At 37.9% G+C, this 9741-nt stretch overlaps 1 protein-coding gene across 1 annotated transcript; it reads left to right on the top strand.

Moving 5' to 3' along the window:
* Positions 1 to 1786: 1786 nt before the first annotated feature.
* On the top strand, positions 1787 to 7309 carry LOC109639460 (uncharacterized). The gene is made up of 6 exons (XM_020102939.2): positions 1787 to 2511; positions 4849 to 4982; positions 5200 to 5268; positions 6486 to 6537; positions 6865 to 6901; positions 6990 to 7309. The coding sequence occupies exons 1-6, from the start codon at positions 1923 to 1925 to the stop codon at positions 7027 to 7029; spliced, it is 921 nt and encodes a 306-aa protein (XP_019958498.2). The 5' UTR covers positions 1787 to 1922; the 3' UTR covers positions 7030 to 7309.
* The last annotated feature ends 2432 nt before the right edge of the window (positions 7310 to 9741 follow it).

The raw sequence follows: 9741 nt of genomic DNA, 5'->3' as shown, positions 1-9741 counted from the left end.
GCATGATGGCAATAGTGAAGCTTTAAGACAGCTCCTGCAGGTGTGACCCACAATCTGAGGACTCGCTGGCAACCCCTACAGACTGTAATGCTGCACGCCTGACAATATGATGTTAGGGTTAGGGCTAACACTAACTTTAAATTCAACAAAAATGTCTTGTGCTGAGGGCAGGGGAAAAGCCTAGATTAGTCAATTTAGGCCCATGAATCTTTTCAGGAAATTGTATGGCAATCTGTCCACTAGATGGGATATTAAAGAGGTTATCTCAGGTTAGTGTCTCTAGGAATTAAGTTCCATTTGGATGATTATGCAGAGTACCACTGATATTAATATCAATATTAAGTGTCAATGCAGGAAGCGGGGTAACTGAGAGATTTAATGTCAGTTACATAAATGTAAATGTATTACTACATCAAAGAGGTTTTGCTTTCACTAGCAATTGTTTGTCTGTCTCATAGTTAGCACCATTATGCAAAATGGAAAAATTGGAAGGATCAGATATTAAAACTTTTTTTTTCTTTCGTATGTCTTTTATGATCATTTTGATAATTTCTCATAGAATTCTGTGTGATGTAAATCCACACAAAAATCTACATCTAGTTGATTAAATGTGTAGGCTTTAACTTTGTAAAATTTAGAGATTTGGTCTAAGCTATAATGCTTATTTTAATTTAAAGGGAGGGTTGGGGAAACAAAAGAGAACCATTGAGCTATTTACTCAACCTCTTTCCATGTGTAAATATAACACCATAAATCTTAGGTCTTAGGCATAGCCCATAGCCCTGGGTGCACACACCCGGCTTCCATTCTGGAGATTGCGATTAGAATCCACGCACAGATGAGTGATTCATGTTTTTTTAAACCTCCATTGGTGTTATGGTTGACTAACCTAAAACATTGCATACGATGCATCCATTCACTTGATGGTAGAACAAGAATGCTTTCAAACTGGGTCCTTTGAGAAGCCCCAAATGCACATGAAATTACCAAGTGATTATGATTCTCCCTGAATTCATTCTTTAAGGCAGTAATTAAATCATTTCTAACATCCACTTATGGGATAAATATCTGCCAAATGGCCAGTGTTTATTTATATATATATATATATATATATATATATATATGCATTGGAAGGACAGACAAGTTCAACCTCAAAACAACTTAACCTTTTCATTCCCAGGCACTGCTGCTAGTGGGGAATCTGTCTGTACATCGAATAACTACGTGTTATTCTAGCTCCAAACCAACTGATCCCTCTCCTTTTTCTCACAATATATGGTCATCACAACTTCTAAAGTTAAACTTGAAGATTTGATGATGATGGAAAAACTAGTATGCTCCACACGTTCCTTATACCCCTCTCCAATCACTCCCATCTTCTCTGAGTAACTTAACCTATGGACAGTGCAGGCCTGGCCACTAACATTTGCCCCTGTCAGTCAGTCTGACTGCCACCCCCTCCAAGCTTACCCCACTGGAAGGTCTCACTCTCTTTCTGTCACTCTTACAGTAGTCCTCTTTATGTCTCCAGCATTGACCAGTTACTGACAGTGCTCCTCTCAGCTTCTTATTGCAAGTTGATCACACAAGTACTGCACTGGACTAAACAACACCCTGTCTTGTCGCTGTCCCAGATTCAAAGGGGGGAGCCCTTTTTCTCTAAGGATCTTTTTTGCCAGGACTTGGGAACAAGTGTGTGGATCTCAGCTTGGAGTATCTTATCTGCCCTGGACCTTGTCTATTAGATACCATTATAATTGGTGTCCATTCCCAACTGTAGCAAATATTTATTTGTGTGGTAGTTAATTGGTTTTATTTTGTGAGGTTGTGTGTGAGACAAATAGGCAAAGAGCTTTGGTGCTGGACTCCAGCAGTCATTCCAGGTTAATTCTTCCCTAATTGGCCTGGTTGTAGCTCTGAACATGGCATCAATTAGAAGTTTGATTCTTGCGCTGCTTCTGGCGCTGCTCTGCTCCTTCCATACCCCACTGGCTCCAACTGCCAAGGCGCAAGATCTACCATTCCGCTCTGAGCAAGGTCTGGTGGCAGACGATGATGATGATGATGACGATGATGATGATGATGATGACGACGATGATGATGACGACGACGATGATGACGACGATGATGACGACGATGACGACGACGATGATGATGACGACGACGATGATGATGACGATGACGACGATGATGACGACGATGATGACGACGATGATGACGACGATGATGACGACGATGATGATGATGATGATGATGATGATGACGATGATGATGACGACGACGACGATGACGACGATGACGACGATGACGACGATGACGATGATGATGATGATGACGATGATGACGATGACGACGATGACGACGATGATGACGATGACGACGACGATGATGACGATGATGACGATGATGACGACGATGATGATGATGATGATGATGACGACGATGACGACGATGATGACGACGATGATGACGATGATGATGATGATGACGACGACGATGACGATCATGGAGGTCAGTCACTTTAAAATGCAGCAGTTCCTAAGTTCTCATATGCTTTTGTCTATTTTGCACCTGAAGCACACTGTAGACTGTATACTGTTAAAGCATCAGCTGTTTCAGAACAGTTATTGGCAATATGCTGTTAGGGCCACAGCTTTGATGCAGTAAAGATACACATACTGTATGTTATTTTAAAGTCCTGGTCTCACGGATGGTTGATGCTTTGACGTGCAGTTGGAGCATTTCAAATTCAAAAAGGTGCATGTACATTGCAAGAGCGTGTGAAGAATAGGGGGTAAGACAGATGTCACTGCCCTTCTAAAACATTCTTTCAACCTCATCATCTCTTTTTCTGTTCTTATTTTAATGTCTGAGAGATCATTGGTAATCAAAGTCCCTCCTACACCCCTTTCCAGCTGTTCATTTCCTTGCTGTCTCTGACACTGTGTTCTTTTCCCTGCTTAACTAGAGTTATGAGCACTCTGGGGAAATTGAACTGGCCCACCTGAAGTCCAACTGTCCGAAGTCCTTCGTACAGTACACTAGATATGAACTTGGGGACTACAGAAGCATTGATTTGAGAGAGAGAAAGAACAAAAAACAATTTCACACAAACCAAGCCTGACTTGGGAATCAGTCATTGGGGTCACTAGTCCAAGATCTTTTGATTTGTGTTTTGTTTGAAAGAATGGTTCCTCCAGAATGATTCCTCCTCCAGGATCTTCCTTTCTCATTTGTTTTGGATCAGATTGACCTGCATTTGCGTCTTTTTGTGAAACTACAGAGAAAGAGAGAGAGACAGTGATATTGGAGGTAGCTTGGGGGGGCCTGGGTGCAATAAAACAGACAGAGGCAGAATAAAGCGTGAGGGGAGGTGCAGGAGGGCCACTACCTAAATTTATTCATTTAAAAAGCTTAGAATACCAACAGATATCAGGTTTCTCTCTTTCTCCATATCTCTCAATCTCTTTCTTTCTCTGTGGATCATGTATGCCGCTGTCTGTTGAAAAGGCATCTAATACAGAGAATTTAATTTTCAAATCTGGTCTGTGCACTTGTAAAATTACTCAACACAGATAAGATAATATAATAACCTTCAATGTATCTATGAATAATGTAATAATGTTACTTCTTTATATTTTCTAAAATGCTGATGTTCTGAATCATTAGATACAATTAGAACTTTGGATGACATTTCAGTTGCTTACATGATGGTATTTGTTTTGAGTTTTATGCAGTTTCCCATTACCATTCTTTGTGTATTTGGCAATGATATATAATGAATTAGAAATATTTGAGTCATTTGTAAACCAAGTTGAACATATGTTTAATTTCTCATTTGTTATGAAATGTTACAAAAGTTGATTTTTGGATGATTTTTTAGACATCCAGGGAGAGAGCGTTTGGAAAAAGAGAGAAACATCTCTTTGTATAGAGGAAGTAGTAAAAGTTCTTTCAAATATCATATTGTCAAGAGATGAAATGGTTGTCAGCTTTTTTGCCTTGTATATCTAAAATGTGATTTTGTGATGACTGTGAACATTCATATGTGCAAAATATGAAAATCACCACTGTCCATATGCCTTTAACCCTACTTTCATTCATTAAATAAATCAAATGATCATGCACTGCTCAAATGCATTTCTTTTACCAAAGACAAAGAATATTGCAAAGATAAATCACTACTTTAACTAGAAACATGTACAAATATGTTTGGTCATTTTATCTGAATGGATACAAGACCAATGAAACCTGTGAGTACGTATCTCTTCTGACTATGGTATGTTGTATATGGAGTGTGTCCTGTGTGTGTGTGTGTTGGGGGGGCAGTCAATAGTAAGGGTCAGGGCACAAATATTGCATGTCTGCAACAGTCTTAATAAAAGTGAGGACACTGATCCGGCAAATTTTTTTGGGTGATTTTAAAAAGATAAACCATTCTCAAAACTAATTCCCAAACCGTCTCATTAATAATCATCATCATGAGAAAATGTAATTGAGAATTTAGATTTAGGGTAGTTATAGTGTAATAGCTGCATATTTAAAGAAAACATTGCTAATTTATGTTATTATTGTCATTTGTGATTTGTAAAGCTATGTACATTTAAATTGGCTCAGGAGGTAGAGAATAGACCGTAGGGTAATCTATTGATCAATAAGTTGTAAAGCGCTTTGAATGATGGACAAGAGGTTTTTTATTTGTGCTTCCATTTCATGAAAATAACTATAACTAGCATCACTTTATGTTTAATCAATAGTGTTTCATGTGTTTTGTTTGGCATTGAGTATGAGACCTGTTCAAGTATTTCAGTCTAGAAGTAATATATTTACTATCAATGTTGTGTGCAGATGACGACGACGATGACGACGACGATGATGATGATGATGATGATGATGACGATGACGATGATGATGACGATGATGATGACGATGATGATGCTTATCACAAGGGCTCTGTGTGCTCATATTGTGAATTCTGTGAGGTATGCCTGTAATTAAATTGTCATTAAACGTGTTGCAGTGTAGGAGACTAATTTTGCAAAAGATTAAATAGCTGAGATTTGTTTCTTTATGATAAAATGTAAGTAATATCCAGCACTCTACGTGGTCCCACTCTATTATTTATAATCCTGCTTCATGCAGCCCTCTCTGATGATCTGCTCCCTAGACTTATCTTTGACTAAATGTGTCCTCTTCCAGCACTGTGACAGGTGTGACAAATGTCCTTGTGAAGAGGGAGACAAGTCTGAACACTGTGATGACTGCAAGGTGAGAAAATACACTATATTGCATCATCTGGTTAACATTTAAATTGTCTAATGCTTAGGTTTATCACCAAACATCTGATCAATTATTGACATTCCCATTAGACCAGTGTACACAGTGTTTACTGCTGATTAGTAATATACTTACACAAAACCAAGATGGTAATATTGATTTATTTCATTAAAAAAATTATTTAATTTAATTTATCACAACATCATAGTTGTACATCAATTTTTGTATGGGTATGTATGGTGATGTTGAAATATATGTTGTCGTGTTCCAAATTGTTAGCCTTTATTGTAATTGCAAAATTGGAGAGAAAAAAAACAAACACGCTGAGGCATATCCATGACACAATGAGTCAAACGTTTGACATTGTATTTTACAAATTGTAATTAAGATTGGCATTTGATTTTGATTTAGTAAGTCAAACTTTTCACACAAGTTTGAATTATTAGTATGCTTTTCATTCTGAACATGCAACACATTTTTTCAGAAATGGGTTGTGCAACAACATATTATGTTTGATGGTTAGGATATATATATAGGTGATCTCTAAAGGTGGTAGTAATTAGGATGGTACCAAAGAAGGGAGAAAGATGAGTATTAAACCAATATAACAATAACAGTGTCTAATAATACGATCAATCTTGCACTATGTATTTTTGGTGATTGGGTACAATCTCCTGCAAGAAATGTGTAACTTAATTATATTTAATTGCCAGAATTGGGCCCATCAAGTTCAAGAATACTCCCGAATTGTAGAACAGTCACAAAGACTGAGAAGTCATCAAAAACCAGCATTTATCTCCAATATTAGCATATAAGGAAAGTTTCAAAACACTAAAGAGTTAAGTGTATTTGTTACTACAGTAGTGCTTCCAGGTCAGGAGGCCAGCGATCAATAGGAATATTAATCATTCAGTTGTGTTTCATTTCAGTGAGTTGGACTACAGAGTTGGTCCAGAGATTGATTAGCTTTGTTTTTCTATACATGAAAACCATTTATCATACAGATATGGAGCCCAACTAAATTAATCACCACATGTGGTTTCAGAGGGCGCTGATTCTCAGTCAAAGTTATATAGTGATTCCCAAATGTGAACACTAACCACATATTAGTTTAAGCAATGTCAAAAAAGATAGATTTAAGTTGAAAGACTTGTTTTTTGATATTATGGAACTGCTTAAATGTGCATTTTGTGCATTCTTGTTCACAGATGTGCAGTTTCTGTCATGTGTGTCCCGTTTGCCAAACTCTTTGCCAGCCTGGTAAGTAAACACAGATTTCTTTTTTACAGTCTCATATTACAAAAAGAAAGCTTTCCTGTTGCCCAATTAACTGTTACTGCTGTTATGAATGGCTTGGCTCATATTCATAAAAAGATAAGTCCCACTGAAATACACTAATAGCTGAAGGTTAAGTTGAGGAGCCAAAGGTGACCCAACAGGAACTCCCAGAGGAAAGTTCAGTATAAACAGCAGAATGTTATAGGATGCCAGTGCAAGGCAACAGTTTCCCCTCTAATGAGAAATGTAAGACTTTGTGGATTTGATGAGCAACGCTCCAGCTCACACTTACTTGTCTTCCTTTTTCAGGAGGTTTTCTTGATGAGGTGACTGGATCAATCTACAAGTAAGACAAATTTACTTAATTGAAGTCTGTTAATGTTAAAACATTAATAAAACTACATTCTGTTTCTACACTTTGTCTCCATCCACAGGACTGTGGCTGATGTGTTCGATGATGATGATGACAACTAAACCCAAACATGTGCTGCCACCATGTGGCTGAACATTTATGCTACACCTTCACCTCTGATTTTCAAAGTCTTCCTTGAGAGCATCATGCTTGCTTACAATGAAAGAACAGAAATTGTTAAAGCCGTAACTTTATATATTTGTGTTCTGTAAACTGCTAAAGCCAAGTCAAACTTTGAGGAAAAATTATATATTTGAGGTCAATATTTGGGATGTTTTGAATAAAAAAGGGACGTTTTACTGATTGCTTTATTGATGTAAATAAATCTCAGTAGATTTCTGATGTGAAGTGCTGTATTCAATGAAAGTAAACAAAACATTTCCTACAGAATAGATCCGTGATGAAGCCAATGTGTTTCTAGAAGTAAAGAAAACTGGCCATTTTTGAGCAGCATGGTGAAGAGTTGTGGACTTATATGACTTTAGTCTTCAACACCCATGGATCATGACTTCACTTGGGCAGTAGGCTTTGACTTAATAACAGTACATATGATCAAGGTTCAGGGCAAAGTGTGGGATCAAAATTGTCAACCCAAAGCAAACATTAAATAACACCTTTTGGATTTTGACCAAACTTGTTATGCAGCCTTTGGGGACTGAGATACACATTTCTTCTATAATAGAGCAAGATGGGTAGAAAAGCATAACCGTCATCAACCAAAATATTTAATAATATAATATTTTTACGAAGGGTGAGACTTTGTGCATTTGGCAATAACTCTTTGAGAATTTGTCCAATAATTATAAATCTTGGTACCATTGAGTTGTTAAAAGTGGGCGTGGCAAATTACGTCTTTGCTCATAAATGGTAAGTGGTCTGTATTTATATGCACTTTTTTAGTCTTGATGACCACTTAAAGCACTTTACAGTAGAGTTTCACACACACATTCATAAAGTGCATCTATGGGCAGCACTTTTTTCTATGAGGGGCCATTAGGCGTTCAGTATCTTGACCAAGGACATTTCAGCATGCAAATGGGAAAGACTGAGATCGAACTGCTGACCTCCTGGTTGAATGAATGAACCACTATATGCCACAGCCGCCCCTACATCAATGTTTAATCCTGATTAAACTCACGGGTGACATTTTTTACTATCACTTGAACATACACACAGAGATTCCTTTACATCTGATGTAGAGGAGAACTTGCACAAAAATGAGAACTTTGAATAACCAATGAATGAGATGTTACATGCTCTGTCATGATGAAATAAGTGTGTGAATGGACTTGCCGTCAATAGAATTTAACTCAAGCCTAAAACCTGCCTATTGCTATTCACAGATTTGATTCTGCTAATTAAACTGCAGTTATCTCTGTTGAGTGCAAAGGCTACAACATGCATATTGCTGCTTGCAGCTTTAATCACACATTCTTCAACAGCATTAAAACAGCTAGCTATGTGTGTGATACACCTGCCCTCAAAATGAATATAGTATGCTCATCAGGGTTTACAATCTCATATTACACTGTCATTATCAGTATAATATTTTCTAGCCTGTATCCCTCTTAAAACTGTCAAGTTCTTATTTATTTTGTGAATAACATTCACCTGTGCTTAAAAGCTGAAACTTTTGAAACTCTTTCACATTGATAAATATTTAAGACTGCAGACAGCTCAGGTGTAGCATCTCTTTGAGTGTATTTTTAGTAAGGGCCTGAGCACTGACAGTGTGAGGACCCTATTGGATTTGCTCAATTAAAAGGGCCCAAGCAGCAACAGTTGCAAGGACCCTATTTTCTTGCTTCGATTAATAGAACTCCATTAAAGCAAAAACACCACACAAGCAGACTGGAGGCATGTTATGTTTTTTTCTGTTGTTATATTAAGTATTTGTCACAAATTACTTCAATTGTATCAGACTCGGCTGCTACAAGGTTTCATCAGAGACTCCTAAAGTGTTTTATGGACTGAAACACTCCACCCCTCCATCAGCATAGTGGTGAGTAAAATAATGATTGGAGTTTTACTTTAAGGATGAACTATCAATTTAAATGAAATTTATTGAGTCTTGCAGGACTTCCCAGATGCCCCCTACGAGCCTGACGAGAGTAAGGAGCTGGATCTGGATGAGGAGGATGGTGTAGAGCAGAGGGAGGACATATGTTTGGGAGGAATATGATATGTTGTTGGACTGGTTGGATCCCTCCCAGCAGCTGCAGGCCCAAGCCCCCTCCCAGGGTGATGCTGTCAGCAGCTAAACAGTTTGTTCAGCTCAGGCTGTTTAGATATTTATCAGGTTGTTGTTGTTTAATGCGGAAGTTAGGAATGGATGTGTCGTGTCTTGTTTCTGTTCATCACAGGAGAGCGTGGGCCCTGACAGTGAGGGGTGTTCGGCACATACGCTGGTCCCTGGTTTTGGTTTATGTACTCATACTATATGTCATTTATTTTAGTATATCTACATTTATTCTTTACAAACGTATATACTCATACTATATGTCTGTGTTTGGAGTGCATCAGAAAACTGCAGGCAGCCTAGCCTGCACAAGATCCAAGATAAACTGTTATAGCGGTGAGATAATGAGGCCTCTACGACTTAAGCAAGAGCCAAATCAGACTGTGTAGTAAACTAGATAATGAAGCTAGACCGGAGCAGCGGTGAGCTAATGAGGAAATAAATGTCTATGTGATGTTAATACATCACATAGATAGGGTGATAGGAAAAGCTCCAGCTCAGCTGGTTGCTTTAACGGACCTACGTATATTTAGCA

The sequence above is a fragment of the Paralichthys olivaceus genome, chromosome 5, assembly GCF_024713975.1.
Source record: "Paralichthys olivaceus isolate ysfri-2021 chromosome 5, ASM2471397v2, whole genome shotgun sequence".
NCBI lineage: Eukaryota > Metazoa > Chordata > Actinopteri > Pleuronectiformes > Paralichthyidae > Paralichthys > Paralichthys olivaceus.
The sequence above is the reverse complement of the archived record's forward strand: the minus strand, read 5'-3'. Positions and strand labels throughout refer to the sequence as shown.

Bases quoted from the DNA above. Each gene is read 5' to 3' on its own strand.
- LOC109639460 (XM_020102939.2), top strand. From the start codon at position 1,923: ATGGCATCAATTAGAAGTTTGATTCTTGCGCTGCTTCTGGCGCTGCTC. The intron at 2,512-4,848 runs GTCAGTCACTTT...TGTTGTGTGCAG, and splicing joins CGACGATGACGATCATGGAG to ATGACGACGACGATGACGAC. The intron at 4,983-5,199 runs GTATGCCTGTAA...GTCCTCTTCCAG, and splicing joins CATATTGTGAATTCTGTGAG to CACTGTGACAGGTGTGACAA.